Genomic DNA, 16,774 nt, shown 5'->3' with positions numbered 1-16,774 from the left:
GCTAAAGATTTGTTTGAGAAGAAAATATAAGTGTAATTGAATAATATAGTATAGTATTAGGGATTATAGTATTAGGGAGTATAGTATAGGGGAGTATAGTATAGTGGAGTGGTAAGGTGGAGTATAGTATAGGATGCACGTTTTTAAAGTATGGATTTAGAATTTGTACCCTAGATCAGGAGTTTGTAACTGTAACTGGATCCCACTCTAACCACATGGTAGTATACCCAAATAAGGTCTTCATTGTCTTCATTACTTCTAAAAAATGCTTCTGGAAGACCCTGCTACCCCAAAAATTTCTCCCGAGCTGCGGATCAAAGACATTAGCATTCTTCGCTGGCCTTTGCCGTACAATAGGGCTCAGTGTTATGTAAGCTTAGAGCTACGGAAGAGCTCGATGAATAATTTCACTTTATTGTTACTACAGAGTCTCTTGACCGGGGCTTTTAGATTTCCTTCGCTTGAATCATTTATATACCCTGTTCATTGTTGTATGGGACCAAGAGCTTTAAATTGCAACTTCTTTATCTCCCATGATGTTAATCCATCGTTATCACTACCCAATCCCTGGGTCGTATTTTTCACCACATAAACACGGTCCTCAGGACGAGCTCCACCGCAGAGGGCGACCTGATTCAGTACTCGCCATGGTCAACCTGTGGCCCGTAATCCCAAGACGCCCATATCATTCAGCCACTTTCACTTACCTTTCCCGGCTTGTGCCGGTGTTGGATTTTGGCTTGTACTCGTGTCAGGTTATTGGACATACTCACATTTAATAGGAGTTAGCAGCGATATTGCCGGAATCCCTCCATGCTTATATAAATGTGCAAGCGGGAGTAACTTTGAGTTTTGTTGTTACGCTCTGCTGATCTGTATTCTGCCGACTCGGAGGCGAGGACGTCGGCCGTGAAAGCGCAGTACTGCTGAGGACGCCTTCCTCTCCACTTTCGTATGAAAGCGCAGAGGAAGTTTGATTCGTCAGCTCGCACGCCTTGAACCTCACCCCCCACCTCTCCGATGGGCTATCGGGGAGCATCTCTCGGAAACCTACTGAGCGTCTCCTCCTCTCTGCAGGGGCCGAGGAGTGCAGGAGGAACCAGGAACCCCTCATCTGTCCGCTCTGCAGGGCCAAGTGGAAGTCACATGACTTTTACAGGTAACCATGACGTCTGCGTTGTTTATTTCATCCCCACCCGCGTGATGCTTTTGTGACCTCTGACGCCACACGCTTCACTAAATGTGGGACCACTCCAAGCTGGCACTCCACGAGGCAGACGAGCCTCGGAAGGCAAGGTTTTCGGAGGCATTGGAGAGCCCCATCCCGTTTTCTGCCGGCCGGGGCGGCTCCTTGTGGTGCCGTGTGACTCCTACATGGCCTCTGTGGGTCGACACGGAGCTCTTTGTTCTACCAGCCTGACGTGACTCAAAAAGTCCATGGGAACATGAGCATGTGAGACTCATGTAGACGACCTCCCCCTAAAATCCTGACCACCCCATCCACTACCCTGGCAGCTGGTATATGGGATGACTGGAAGTAGACAGGAATGCAGAAGCAGCTGGAAATCTGAGTCGGTCTCTCTGTCTGTCTTGTTCTGTTACTGTTGATATCCTCCAGAGACTTGAGATTTCCAGTGATTTTCACTCTCTTAAATCAGTATTGAATGACTTTGGATTTTCCTTTCTGAAGTACGGCTAGTGTTATGTAAATTCCCATTTACATAACACTAAATATTTCCATAATTTACTGCACATCTAGTTAATTCAGATGTTGGGAGCTGTACTGATTTGCTCATCTACTGCTACTTTATTTAGTGGTATCCCATCTGCTTTAGCCTCGAAGTGTGTCTCTGTAGATATTGTGGCAAGATTTATAGATCTTACCACCCATCTCTACTTTTGTGGCCTGCTACGTTTCAACATCAGCAGCCAATGTTGTCATAGTGTATAGTTGTATAAAACAACTTAGTAGGCTTACGTGCTATAGTTCTATAGTTGGTATTCACCACAAAATAATAGTGGAAAATGAATACATTGTCCAAGGTGCTTATTGTCCAGAGTGAAACTGTGAGTATTCGCTTACCCATAATCCATCATCTTACCCAGAATCCATCATCTTACCCATAATCCATCAGCAGGCTGTGTGGTTACGGGAGCCAGACACCAAGGCACTCGGCCTCGTTCTGTGCGTCTGCCTTGGTCTCAAATGATATCCAGGAGTCACCTTAACTGTTGATAATCCCTCAGGATGTGAATGCGGCTCAAAATCAAGAATGCCCCATTGACGGCTGGTGTAGGGGCACGTCTGCACACGCATGATCAAATGGAGCACACCCTTAATTGCATGTATTCACACCTGTTGTTTCTGGGTGTTTTAATCAGCAAAAGTTATAAAGTTCAATAGTTATTAGTGCTGTCAAACGATACATTTTTTTAATCAGATTAATCATAGGGTTGCTGTGGATTAATTTAGATTAATCACGATTAAATATCATTAATTTTTAATCTATATTAATCACAATTCATTTTGCATGAGCAAACGGACTCAAGAAAAAAGGGGAATATATATGCACTTAACATGTTTATTGAACATCTTGAACACGAGTCGGATGCATTCCATCTGCCACAGAAGTGCAATACCATGGACCCATATCAAAAAGCAAGATTTTTTGCTTAGCCCGACAACTTGTCGTATTTAAGGTACCTCAGTTTAAATGGTCTTTATCTTCTTTCACTTACAATTGACCTGAACTACCGTAAATCTGACAAATAATCCGACTAATCATGAAATCCAGTTCTAGCCCGGTTAATTGCCATTGTTAGCAATATCAGTTGATAACACATTATGCGCAGTGCTTTACATATAAAACTCCGTAGCAACACGTCCACAGATAAGTTGGACGGTATAGTGTGTGCGACCGATTTAATGAGCCACAAATGAGAAGTAGTGCTTAAACCACAGGTGTCAGACTCCAGTCCTGGGGGGCCGGAGCCCTGCACATTTTTGGGTTTCCCCTCGTTTAACACACCTGATTCAACTTCTTGTGCTAATTACCACATACTGTAGCTGTTGAGCTGAATCATTTGTGGTGGAACAGGGAAAGAACTAAGCTACACAGGGCTCGGCCCCCCCAGGACTGCAGTTTGACACCCCTGGCTTAAACAGTATAAAACTACAACTTGCCCTTCTGTTGATAAAAGGCGCAGCCATCTTGGATTCTGAACTCAGGATCCTCTGTGCTGCTCCGAGATATTTCTCGGATCCCCGAGAAACGGGAGCGCGCATGCCGTCACTTCCGGCTTCAAAACTCGGAATCCGACTCGGAATATGAGCTCCCAGGGCAAATGGAACGCACCAAAACTGGCCGAAATGGGTTGACAAACATTTCAGGGATTTTGAGTCATTCTGCGCTGCAGATGGGTTAATTGCGTTAAAATTTTTAATCAGATTAATCATGATGATGGATCAATCCGTGTTATCCCGTTAATTTCGACAGCCCTAATATTTATATAACCAAATATAATGATTTTTAATACTGTATTTGGTGAGCTGTTACTTAAACGTGCATTTTCCTGTTTAAAGCTGCAAAAATTAAAAAATTTGTTAAAAACATCACTAATAACTTCTTTTTATCATGATATATATAACTCATCTCTTCCGAACCCAACTGCTGGCTGTGTTTAGGGTTAGCAACTGTCCTGTTGCCTCACCAAGTTGAATTGGAATTTCGGCTGTTCTGTAGTCTAGAAGTTTGTTTAGCAGATGATGAAATCTAAGATGACGACAGCAAGCCTTTGTAGTGGGGGCTTCGTTTGAAGTCGGTGACCACGTGTGGTTTTTGCTTGTAGCCATGAGCCGGCCTCCCCTGTGGAAAACGCCGGAACTCATCCCCAGGGCCAGACTGTGGCCCCCAGCGAGAGTCCGATTCAGACACAGGAGGGCGACTTCACGCTTCCCCACTATGGAGTCCAGCAGATCCCCCAGAGCTACAAGGAGCTGGCTAAGCCCTGGATCAGGGTGAGGCTCGTCAGTTCCCTCAGCCTCATGTCTCTGTGTGACTCCATCTTCCCGTCTGTGTGTCCCTGGCTGAGAAACCCACGCATGTGCATCTTCTCAGGTGTTCGGGATGGAGCTGGTGGGCTGCCTCTTCTCCAGGAACTGGAACATCAGGGAGATGGCACTGCGTCGGTTGTCCCACGATGTCAGCGGAGCTCTCCTGCTGGCCAATGGGGAGCGTTCCTGCCCGGGGGCTGGCCCCGGGGGGGTGGTGTCGGCAGCAGGCGGGTGCGAGGCATCGGGAGACGTGGTGGTGGAGTCTTGCTGCAGTGTCCTCTCCATGGTGTGTGCTGACCCCGTGTACAAGGTCTACGTGGCCGCTCTGGTAAGCCCCCACCCATACGCCTGAGACTTTCCTCCTCCTCCTCCTGGGGGGGGAGACTTTTCAGATAGGGCATGTTTATAAACCGGTGCGTTGTCATCTGGGCCCGTTTGACCAGCCGCTGGCCAATCAGAACCTTTGTTGAGCAACGACCGGTTCAGTCTTTCCTTGCGATTTATCCCGAGCCAAACCAAACTTGTCAACATGTGGTCTACCAGTTTCTGGGTCTAATGGGGGGTTTTCCCCTGAATAACAAGTATAATTATTTTGTCTTTCTTTAGGGGCAGAAAATTATATTGCATTTATCCTACTTGTAGATTTTCAGTTACCCAACAGGTCCAAAGAATTTATTAAGAATTATCCAGGAAGCTGTTGGCCATTGAAGTACAAAATTAAAAGTATAAATATATATATAAGTCATGATCACAAAGACCCCAAGTGGACTTGTAGAGGTGGGTGTCCCATGTGAGTCACATGGGGTTTCAGCCCATAACCACAAGGCCTATCCTGGAGGACTGACTGAATACAGGCCTGCTCGATTGGCACCCAGCTACAGACTTGTCTTAATCGGGCCAAAGTTCAAGTCAACAGTCGATTGCTGGTTTAGTTTTAAAGTTCATTTCTACCAGGAAGTGCACAGCACAGCAGGGATCTACACAAAGGACTGAGGTTTTTATTATTTTTATTGTTGCTATTATGTTTATCTGTGACTTATTTTGCTCTTTCAAAGAGCAAAACAGCATAATTTTTTCTGTGTTCAGACCCCGTCGGGATTTGATTCAGCAAGCAGAGTTTCTGAAAACATGTTGTCTGCTCCAAGTTTTCCAGCATGTTTCGTACCAATGGGCCAGTGGTGTATTCTTCTACGGAGACAATGGTAGGGTGGGTGACTGGGGGGGGGTATACGTGGGCTAAAAATACCGCTGGTATTAGCTGCTCAAGGGAGGGCAAGACTTAGAGTTTAATCATGGCTTTGAGGAGGTCTCCTGTCTGCGGTGCGGTGGGATCTTCAGCTGAAGTTATTTCCGTGGACATTTTCCGTGGTATTTTTCTTTGTTGTTTATTTTTTTTGTTTTGTTTTGTGTGTAATTTATTCCCTCTGAATAAGACAATTGAAGTTAAATCCCACTTCAGGCAGACTTGACTGACCGACTGACTTACTGATTTGGATTTATCAGAACCAGAACGTGGCAAGTCTAAGATTTTGGCATTCCACGCAATTCCGCGCGAGTGCCGGCCTGGCCTTCTCAGGTGTAGGGCGGTTTGCTGTTGGGGAGTGCTCTGAGCTGTTTGGCCTGTTGTTCACCCGAGCATCTGGCCGTGCTGCTCCAGCATTAAAAGCTGCTGTGTAAGCATTCTCAGGATGTTCTTCTTTCCAGAGGGGAAGTGAAGACCACTTGGAGATCCTTGCCAGCCATTCCTATGGCTGCTTCCTGCTGTTATCACAGGCTGTTCTCGCTCTGTCTGCCGGACCACCGCCTTTAACGCTGTCTGTGGCCCCCTCCAGAAAACACTACGGGCCATGCTGGTATACACCCCCTGTCACTCCCCGTCGGAACGGACGCGCCTGCAGCAGCTGCTCCGGCCAGTGGTGGAGACCATACTGGTGAAGTGTGCAGATGCCAACAGGTGCGTTTGTAGCCCCGTGTCCCGTGTGGCTTGTGCACGCCCTACTTCTGCCATCTAGTGGTAGGCTAGGTAATTGCACGTTAGGCTTGCAAATTCATCATGTACTGGATGATGGTATTGATAGTGAGATATAAACCAGGCCAAAGTTACAAGAAGAAGAGGAGACTGAAGAGGATGCTACGGTTTTAAGACAAACGGGAGAGCAGTATTACCCATTATCAGTACTTGTGTAGGAAAGCACACATCGTGTGTACGATCCAGCCCTGCCTGCTCACGCCCCCCCCCCCGTACATTTCCTCTTTCCAGCCGCACCAGCCAACTGTCTGTATCCACTCTGCTGGAGCTCTGTAAGGGCCAGGTGGGGGAGCTCGCAGTGGGCAGGGAGATCCTGAAGGCTGGTATGTAACCCCCCCCGGTGCGTGTTCGCTCATGTGCGGAGTCTCTCTACGCAGGAGACAAATGGCATTTGTGGCCCCCCCACCCCCACCCCCCCTTCCCCCAGGATCCATCGGCATCGGCGGGGTCGACTACGTCCTCAACTGCATCCTGGGACCCCAGACGGAGGCCAGCAACTGGCAGGCTCTGCTGGGCCGCCTCTGCCTCATAGACCGCCTGCTGCTGGAGTTCCCGGCCGAGTTCTACCCCCACATAGTCACCGGCGGCGACGCCCAGCACTCCCACAGCCTGGCAGAGAGGTGCGTCCCGTCCGCAGGGGTCACGGTCACTGTACTCTGACAGCCTGAAGAGGCTGCAAGGCAGGCAGTATTCACTTCAGGAATAAAAAACACATTTTATTTTTGTGAAAATTAATGTTGCCCTAAAGGACAAACTGGTTTTATTTATATCACTTAGTGTATTTCAGGCTACAAATTAAAGGTTAAAAATTGGTTAGACAGTGTGTTTTCCAAGTATTGTTGCTGCTCTGAGGATTTTTTTAAATCACATACATATACACTTAATGTTGCTGGCAAATAATAATAATAATAATAATAATAATAATATTATATGACAAGTAAACAAACAATACACAGCCAGAGCCAGAGCCACATGGGTACTGGTTCCATCTTAAAGCTGATTGGCCCCTGGAGAAACCCCTCCAGGGGGAGAAACCCCTCCAAGTTGGTCCCCTCTCTAGGAATCATGGCCCCTCTTGTGGCTCCCACCTTTAAAAAACCCTAGAATCTCCCCTGTACCTGCCATTAGTTTTCAGATATGATCTTTTGTTCGGAATATCCGCTCCCAGGGCTTACGGGTATGTGCCCTCGACCCCTTGCAGGTACCAGAAGCTGCTGGCTCTGCTGAGCTTTGCCCTGCAGTCCATCGATAACTCGCACTCCATGGTGGGCAAGCTGTCGCGCCGCGTCTTCCTGAGCGCCGCCCGCATGGTGGCTCGCGTGCCCCACGTCTTCGTCAAGCTGCTCGACATGCTCAGCGCCACCAGCTCAACGCACTACGCTCGCATGCGCCGCCGCCTGCTGGCTATCGCCGAGGAGATGGACATCCTGGAGGCCATCCATCTGGGTGCCAAGGAGGCCCATGTCGAAGGCCCGCCGGAACCTTCCGTGCCACACAACTCCCCTGACGTCACAGAGAACAACACCCCTACACACACGGTGCAGCTGCCCGGCAAGAAGCCCAGCACGCCCAGCAGGGGGTGTCCTGGCGGGCCAGAGGACGTTGCTGAGAGGCTGGCGGGGGTTACCTTGGCGATGCCCACCCTGGGAGTGTCCGCCGAACGCACCAAGCCGCCTGTGCAAGCCAGGAGTCGGCAGCTGAACCAGGGCCCCTCTTCTCCTTGCGCCAACTGCTCCCAGGCCTTCCTGTCCCCCTCTGGCTCACACCCCCCCCCGCTCCCCACCCCCGACAAGGCCAAACCTCACGCCTTCATCCCCGCCAAGCAGGCCGTCTCTCCTGTAGCTCAGCGCAGGTTTCCGCCCCCGAGGGGCCCCGGCACCGCTAAGGACCCCGAAAAGCCGGCTCCAGTCTTCACGCAGGCCCGTCCCATTGCCTCTGGCCAGATCCATAGACCAAAGCCCACCCGCCCCCCTCCTGTCGAGGGGGGCACGACACTCGGTCAGCTCGGCAGGGGCCACCTGAAGCTGGATCTAGCAGATGCAGCCCATGCCGGAAACGCCCGCGGCACCCCGCTGATCCCCGGCGAGGACACCGTCTTCACCCCAGTGGAGGACAGCGGCCGGGGCCTGGAGGCCTCGGTTGAGCTCAACTCCAGCATGGAGGACCTCCTTGAGGGTGCCGTCCCCGGGAGCACAGTCACCTTCCGCTCGGAGGTGGCCGTGCTGTCGCCGGGGCGGCCCGGTGCCGGCGAGGAGGAAGATGCTTATGCCGACGACGTGAGCCAGAACCAGAAGTGCAAGGAGAAGATGGAGGCGGAGGAGGAGGAGGCGCTGGCGATGGTCATGGCCATGTCTGCCTCGCAGGATGCTCTGCCCACCATCCCCCAGCTGCAGGTGGACAAGGAGGAAGATGTCATCATTATCCAGGTGGATGTAAGTGCACCTACTCCGGATCATCGATGGGTGGCAGGATGATGCTGACTCAACTAATGAGTGGCGACCCCTGGTGGTCAGCGTAATTAGTGCTCACCTGGTGGATGGTGACCTCTGGTGGTCAGCACAGTTAGGTGCTGGGGGACAGTGTTGTAGCTTAGCTTAGCACTTACTAATCCAGTTCTTGCTGACATGAAAGCACATCCAGTTTTTCTGAAGCTGGATCCCCTAATACAGCTTTTATGATGGTTGTCCATCCTTCTTTTCATCGTGTCTTGTTTGATTTATTTTTCTGGTCATCTTTTTGCCCTCCCCAGACCCCAGAGACTCTGCCTGGCCACACCAAAGCAAAACAGCCCTACAGAGAGGGAGCGGAATGGCTGAAGGGCCAGCAGATTGGCCTTGGAGCATTCTCATCCTGCTACCAGGCCCAGGATGTGGGCACGGGAACACTGATGGCTGTGAAGCAGGTAGGGAACCTCCCCCGAACTGCGAACTAGTCCTCTAAGGAGGGGCTTCCTGATCTGAAAGGTGTTAGCCAATCGAGGTTAGTCTGTTATTGCACATCATGGGCAAGTCCTGTAGGCCAGTGTTTCTCCACCCTGTCTTCAGGAACCCCCCAATGGTCACGTTTTTGCTCCCTCTCAGCTCCCTGCCAGACCATTCTGGGGGTGCCTGAGGACCAGTTTGAGAAACACCGTTCTAGGGCTCCTGATTTTGGTTCCGGAACGTTCTAGGACTATTAGATGAGCAGAGTGATTTTGTTAAACCAGTTATTAATGCCAACCCAAACCTCCTGGTCTCCCAGGTGACCTACGTGCGCAACACGTCCTCGGAGCAGGAGGAGGTGGTGGAGGCCCTACGGGAGGAGATCCGCATGATGGGCCACCTGAACCACCCCAACATCATCCGCATGCTGGGTGCGACATGCGAGAAAAACAACTACAACCTCTTTGTGGAGTGGATGGCGGGTGAGGTCACGACCTTGTGTCCTTGGGGCTGTCCCCCTGCACAGTCTGCTTGACACGTGTTCTTTAACTCTGCTATCTGGCACTTATCTGCACAAATCGTGCTGTCAAATATTGATGTTTACAAAGAAGGAAAATGTTTTGTGCTGCCTTTCTGTGATATTCCTGGGTCGCATTATGTGTAATATTTTTGTGCTGTAATGTGACATTAATGCAGTACAATGTGCATCGAAAACAACCAAGGAATGCAGGGAAATGAAAACCACAAATTATGTGAATATTTTTGAAGTGGAGTCTCCCTGCGTCAAATAGGTCTCCTCCAGCAATCCAAAGATGTGTTTAAGTGTATCAGTGTTTTTAAATTGCCGGTGGTCTGTTTGTACATGTGCACCCATTGATGGAGTGGTGTCCTGTCCAGGGTGTTTGCCAGAGGGACGAATTGGTTATTAGACAGTATTCTCCAAGTCAAACGGCACCCCGATCCTGTGGTGACATGTGTCCTGCTCCACACAGGGGGTTCTGTTTCCCACCTGCTTAACAAATACGGGGCCTTCAAGGAGGGCGTGATCGTCAACTACACCGAACAGCTGCTGCGAGGCTTGGCCTACCTCCACGAGAACCAGATCATCCACAGGGACATCAAAGGTGAGCCGCCTCGGCCAGCAGCCTCCACCTTCATCCATGTTCTTCATCATCATCAGCTCTGTCAGCTATGTAGGCCTTGTGACCTATTTCAGCTAACTCCTGTCATGTTTGATGGCCATTTTTCGCCCCCTGGTCCACAGGTGCCAACCTGCTGATCGACAGCACAGGCCAGAGACTGCGTATCGCCGACTTTGGGGCGGCTGCCCGGATGGCCTCCAAGGGGACGGGTGCCGGAGAGTTCCAAGGCCAACTCCTGGGCACCATCGCCTTCATGGCCCCCGAGGTAAATGCTCACTGAGGACAGGAGTAAAGCGCTTGCAGAGCCTTGGGCTGCATATGAGTGGAACATCCTCTTAAAAGCACATCTGCTTACTTCACCCTAGCAGTGGATTTAGCAGTACAGGCAGCTCTTGCGTAAAATCAACGTTAAAATCTGGATTTGTGTAAAAAAATACCCGAGACGCATAGAGTTTGCAACAGCGGTAACGCAAAAAAGGCGACATGCGCTGAAAATATATTTGACCTTTATTTTTTCATTTATTAAATATGTATTATTATTATTAATAATAATACATTTATTTTATATAGTGTTTTTCTAAATACTCAAAGTCACTTTACAAAGGCAATCATTGAAAACGTATTACCCATATATTTTTGGCTTGTGTTTTTGGGCTATAAGGTGTCTTGAATTGTATGGGAGGTAAATGTGGCTTCTGTAAGGTTTTGTGAAATTGATTATTTCTGTGAGTCGAGAACTCTATATAACTTTGGGGAAATTGACCTTCCGCAAATTAGCGACTGCGCATTGGTTTACCTTAGAGGCCGAGTCGGTCCTCTGCTAGAGGGATTTCAATCTCAATGGCTCCTGCGGCTATTGTGCAGGCCATTCAGAGTCACGTGTCTGGGGGGGAATCGGGTGAAGTGGATTTGGGTTTCTCCATAACCCCAGCTGAAAAGTGATTGTGACAGACACAATGAGCTGCCCCCCCCCCCCCCCCCGACGGCCGGGTGTTTTATTAGGAGGCAGTGCGCTGGGCCGCAGACCCTCTGGGCCCCCAGTTTGTCATGTTGGCCTCTCGAAAGCGTGTGCGTGGTTTCGCACGCAAGTCGGGAAACCGATCGTTTTGATCTCTCACATATACAGATAGTTATAGTGAAATATGTGCATAAAAATAATCACTTTTTAATTCATACATAATATATTCCTGATTATAAATAAACAATTTAGAAATACAAATTAAATTTTTTGTTGAAATGTGTTTCTGTTCCTTTATATTCCTGCACAACAATTCTTAGGTGTGTACTGATGTTTGAATATTACTTCATTAAGCGTATGAATGTCTCTAATGATGCGACTGTGGTCCGTTTTTCTGTCGCAGGTGTTGCGGGGGCAGCAGTACGGCCGCAGCTGTGACGTGTGGAGTGTGGGCTGCGCCATCATCGAGATGTCCTGCGCCAAACCGCCCTGGAATGCTGAGAAGCACTCTAACCACCTGGCACTCATATTCAAGGTGGGGCAGCCTTGATAGGCAGAGCAGCCTCAGTGGACGGGACAGCTTTGGTGGGTGGGGCAGCCTTGATAGGCAGAGCAGCCTCAGTGGGCGGGACAGCTTTGGTGGGTGGGGCAGCCTTGATAGGCAGAGCAGCCTCAGTGGGTGGGACAGCATAGGTGGGTGGGGCAGATTTCATAGGCAGAGCAGCCTCAATGGGCGAGACAGCTTTGGTGGGTGGGGCAGCCTTGATAGGCAGAGCAGCCTCAGTGGGCGGGACAGCATAGGTGGGAGGGGCAGATTTCATAGGCAGAGCAGCCTCAATGGGCGAGACAGCTTTGGTGGGTGGGGCAGCCTTGATAGGCAGAGCAGCCTCAGTGGACGGGACAGCTTTGGTGGGTGGGGCAGCCTTGATAGGCAGAGCAGCCTCAGTGGACGGGACAGCTTTGGTGGGTGGGGCAGCCTTGATAGGCAGAGCAGCCTCAGTGGGCGGGACAGCATAGGTGGGTGGGGCAGATTTCATAGGCAGAGCAGCCTCAATGGGCGAGACAGCTTTGGTGGGTGGGGCAGCCTTGATAGGCAGAGCAGCCTCAGTGGGCGGGACAGCTTTGGTGGGTGGGGAGGCCTTGATTGGCAGAGCAGCCTCAGTGGGTGAGCCTGGTTTGCGAATCCAAGTGTGGGGTGGGGGGGCGTTGCTGCCAAGCCCAGGTCAGTGCGATATTGGTCATGTTGTCCCAGGTCATTCTGCAGATTTTGTTTGTCCTTTTCCTGAACTTTGCAGGGGAATTCAAATCTCCGCCCTGCACTTTCTGTGTGTCTGTGTGTGTCTATGGCCCTGTGTCCGTGCAGGGTGTCCTCTGCCTTGTGTCCTGTGCTTCCTATGCTAGGCTCCAGGCTCAGGTGAAGTCTGGGTGAATGATGGATGGATGGATGTGCTTTCTTACATTCCTTGCCATTTATTAAATTTATGTTGTGTCACCCCCCCAAAAGATCGCGAGTGCCACCACGGCACCGACAATCCCGCCGCACCTGTCCCCCGGCCTACGCGACGTCACCTTGCGCTGCCTGGAGCTGCAGCCTGCTGACCGGCCGGCGTCGCGAGACCTCTTGAAGCACCCTGTCTTCCGCCTGAACTGGTAGGGGGTGGGGTCTGATCCCGCCACCCCAGAAGACATGCGTCCAAGTACTACTGACGGCCCCGAGTGCTCACCCCCTGCTGGTAGCTAGGCACTAGATGCTGGCCTGTGAGCATAGGGAGGTACCCTAAGGCCGACGGGATGGTGCCACCTGCTGTACCCTTGTGGACTGTGAGCCCAGCGTACCTTCGCATACCATGCTTGTACCTTAGCCCACGATGGCCACAACCCCCTGTACCTTAGTGTGCCAAGAGCTGGTTTCTGTTCCCTTCTAAATGGTGCCTTTTTAGACGTGTGTTATGGGTCCTTTCTTCACCAGCTTTAATTATTACCCTGTTTCTTTAAATAGGCTGTTCCGTTCTGTTACTGGCAGCCCCATGGTGAAATGTATTCATTATGTTGTCATTTTTATAGCCACAAGGTTTAAATACTCTGTTTCTTTTATCTTTGACAGCAGAGTAAGCCGGTTTATCGCTTAGGTCGCCACACCTTCATGCATTTCAGAAGCGTATTAGCATCCGTACCTGTAAGAATCCGTTATGTAGAGCACAGGTGTCAAATGATTATTTTTTTAGATGATTCTGTGTATATCATAAGTGTTAAATGCAATATATATATATATATATATATATATATATATATATATATATATATATATATATATATATATATATATATATCGTGTGTGTATATATATATATATATATAATATATATGTATGATATATATTTGTGATATATATCATATATATATATATATATATATATAGATGCCTTGATGTGTGCATTTTACTGTCAGGCCATTGTACTTGGCCAATTAATCTGAGAGATCTTCAAAATGTTTCAGGGAAAGGTGATATTTTAGCAGAAGCTTTGCTTTGTAGGCAAGAAACGCTGGTCGGCATCGGCATTTCAAAGAGTTGTCTTGATTTTTGTATCTGGCATTTTTTTTTAAATATTGCAAGAAATGTTTCATATATGTGTAAATAGGGAAGGTGTTGCTTTTTTGGGTTCTGCTGGGATTCTGTTTGTCTGAGACCTTTTTAATGTGCCAGAGAAAGTTTTGCTGGGACAGTTTGGACATCAGGTGAACAGCGAACATCCTGCTGGTTCCTTAACACTGTTACATTTGAGACTTGTGAACCTTAAAAGAAATGTTATTTAGAAGTTTCATAAGTCCTCAGATGACCAAGTGTAATATTTCATTTCCGAACAAATATTTCTACCTTTTGTAATCAGTTTGCCATTTTCTTTTGGTGCTGTTCCTTCGTACATAGCAATGCTTAATCGTTGACTCCTTTAGGAATGATCTTGAACATATAAATATATATTTTAAGTAAAGAAAAGGATGATGTACATCTGAGGTTTTTAAAATCTCTTCCACCATTCTAATCTTACAATGCTGTAAAACACCTTTTTGGTGGAGGGGATGTCTTGCAAATTTGTGGACGCGTAGAAGATCTACAGACTTTATTTTCTTGATGCAGAATAAAAGAACAAAACTATTTTTATCAGCTTGTCTCTGGATTAGATATTTAGAGCATGTTCAGATTATTTTAAGAACTGTAACTCTTCAAGTGTTGTTCTGGATTGCAGTTGGAGGGAGAATGAAAAACAGTAGTTAAGCTATGTAACATGTTTTCTTGAACATATAATGAGGCTTATTGAGATTTTATGCTCTTTATCTGAAATCCCTACAGAATGAATTGGACCCATGTCAATGCTAATGTTACAACAATTTCAAAAGGAACATTTTAAAATAAATTGAGATTTTATTTAATGCAAATTTCTATTTCTCTGTTGAGTACAAGTGTGACACAGCTTGAAGAGTTAAAAATGTAAATAAATGTGAAGTTTGGTAGCTAAATTTTATTGTACTTGACTCCTGTATTTTTATACCACACATTTTTCATAAATACATTTTTTTGTTCTTGCTTTGAGTTAATTTTCTTACCTTTCTTTTAATGTCTTTTTTTAAGAGCTTTAAACGTATGCACTCTTTTTTTTTATATGCTGGAAAAATCCGATTTCTGTCAGATTCATAAAATCTAATCAGTATTACGTAAATCTGTCGCACCTGTAATTCCTACCGATCTGTCAGTGCCTTTAGAATCATCTTGTCCTTCTGTGTCTTTGCAAGCTGACAGGTCTGTGTTATGCATTTTATTTCTCCTTGTTAAAGGCGGATGTGATGTAATCTTATTTCCTTTTCAGATTGGAGCTGGACTGAAATTATTGTGTAAAACTTTTATGTCATTTCCTGTCTCACTCGGTGGTACTTTTTTTTTTGTAAAGAAAGTCTTGCTGTTTTATTCCAGTCTCTACTACCTCAGGTGTCCTATAGAGTTTTTCTTCAACCAAAGTTCTCTTTCTTGATATATATTCTATTTGTAATTTGTATTTGTTTTCTCCTTTTCAAAGATTTCCAGGGCTAAGGGCTAACTTCCATTAGCACCTTCATTGTGCAAATAAACTCATGAAATCTCTGGGTTAAAAGATGAGATTGGCTTAAACTGTATCCATACTTTTAGATATATCAAAATATTTTAAATATTAAAGGTTTTACCCAGTTTGAAACATTTTATAGCATAATTTGGACTTGTTTTGGTGTTTTGTCTTTAATAAATAAAATAATTGGGAATAAAAAACTTGCTTTCTTTGAGCTACTTATCTTTTTTTTCCCATCACATTTTGGACAAAATCTATACACACATGAATTTTCATCCAGCCAGTAGGAGAGATTATGTAGCAAGGAGTTCTTTGTTGTGGTCATGATGTAATTTGTTTCCGTAGAAAGTACCCCAAAGGCTAGCCAATGGCACTGCTAATGACCAAGCCACCTGTACCTTTTATTGTGGAGGCATGTGTACGTATAGGGCCCTTGTTATTATATCGCTACACATCTATGTCTTTATAGGAATATTTAATATATAACAACACATACAATGTGTTAATACTGACGTGTCCCCAATTTATGACATGCACACCAGACTGCCTGTCTTAACATGAATGGAGACACAGAAGGGTGGAGAAATCATGACTGTATCTGGCAGTATTTTTACAGTGGATGTCACAGAGTTTCCGTATGCATTTTTCAAACAGCTTCTGTAGGACCCAAATGAAATGCACACTACATAAGCAGAGTTCCACACACACACACCAGGGACAGGATTGATTTTCTTTGATGGAGAATTGTTATTCTGCGTGTTCTGAACCAGCTAGCCGGGCCCTTTGGGTTATAGTTGCGGGGCTCTCTCTCTTTGCAAAATGACATGTTTTAGTTGACTTGCCCCAGACGTGTACTGGTCAAACCACGGGTGATGTCACCTTGGCCACTGAGGTAGTTCCTGGAAGGAAACATTGGATTGCACACCTGCCTGTGGGTGGAGCCAGAGGAGATACGTCAGCCTCCATGCCAAGGTGAAGTTGCTAGCTGCCTCCACCCAGCCCAAAATCACAGTGACGTAGTAGAGTATAAGTCAATAGTGTCCTTCAGCAACCAGCTCATCCCAAAGCCAGTGTTTTAAGGAGCCCTACATGGGATCTTTTCTGCATTACAACATCTCAGCCATAATACATGCCTGGACAGCATTTAAATAACAATAACACACTATATTTCTGTGCCACTGTACATCACACCTACACCGCTTTCAATTTTATTTACTCCTTTTGCATAACTTCGTTGCACAGTCATCGTGTATGGTCTCGCATATAGTCTTAAGTTTACACTGTGTTTGTATTTGTGTACTTTCTGTCCTTTTGCTGCTTGAGCTCTCTGTCTATAAACTGATGGCGTACTGAGCTTCTCCCCTTGCAGAGCAAGTGCATTTCCTATTATTGTGGAGGAACAGAAATCAGCTGAAATGGCAAACCAGCACATTCATTACCCAGAAAATGATTTACCCAAAAATGTATTGCAAAAGTCTGACATTTTAATAACTATGACTACCTTAATTAATACATGCTACCATGGGTCCACAACTATTTCTCCTAGGGCCAAATTCCACCAGCAACACAAATC

The 16,774-nt window shown here is 47.1% G+C and overlaps 1 protein-coding gene across 2 annotated transcripts in view; it reads left to right on the top strand.

Annotated features, from left to right (window-relative positions):
- Window positions 1-15,404, top strand: part of map3k1 (mitogen-activated protein kinase kinase kinase 1, E3 ubiquitin protein ligase) — a 42,691-nt gene extending 27,287 nt beyond the window's left edge. For both annotated transcript variants that reach the window (XM_072714815.1, XM_072714816.1), the window contains exons 8-20: window positions 1,078-1,159; window positions 3,850-4,018; window positions 4,119-4,382; window positions 5,887-6,008; window positions 6,315-6,406; window positions 6,511-6,703; window positions 7,285-8,515; window positions 8,833-8,985; window positions 9,324-9,486; window positions 9,997-10,128; window positions 10,269-10,411; window positions 11,508-11,639; window positions 12,609-15,404. In XM_072714815.1, coding sequence (XP_072570916.1) covers window positions 1,078-1,159; window positions 3,850-4,018; window positions 4,119-4,382; window positions 5,887-6,008; window positions 6,315-6,406; window positions 6,511-6,703; window positions 7,285-8,515; window positions 8,833-8,985; window positions 9,324-9,486; window positions 9,997-10,128; window positions 10,269-10,411; window positions 11,508-11,639; window positions 12,609-12,758 — 3,026 coding nt within the window. In that variant the 3' untranslated portion in view covers window positions 12,759-15,404. The remainder of the gene's footprint in view (window positions 1-1,077; window positions 1,160-3,849; window positions 4,019-4,118; window positions 4,383-5,886; window positions 6,009-6,314; window positions 6,407-6,510; window positions 6,704-7,284; window positions 8,516-8,832; window positions 8,986-9,323; window positions 9,487-9,996; window positions 10,129-10,268; window positions 10,412-11,507; window positions 11,640-12,608) is intronic.
- The last annotated feature ends 1,370 nt before the right edge of the window (window positions 15,405-16,774 follow it).

This window comes from Paramormyrops kingsleyae, chromosome 7, assembly GCF_048594095.1.
Source record: "Paramormyrops kingsleyae isolate MSU_618 chromosome 7, PKINGS_0.4, whole genome shotgun sequence".
NCBI lineage: Eukaryota > Metazoa > Chordata > Actinopteri > Osteoglossiformes > Mormyridae > Paramormyrops > Paramormyrops kingsleyae.
This window is presented reverse-complemented; position numbering and strand designations above follow the sequence as displayed.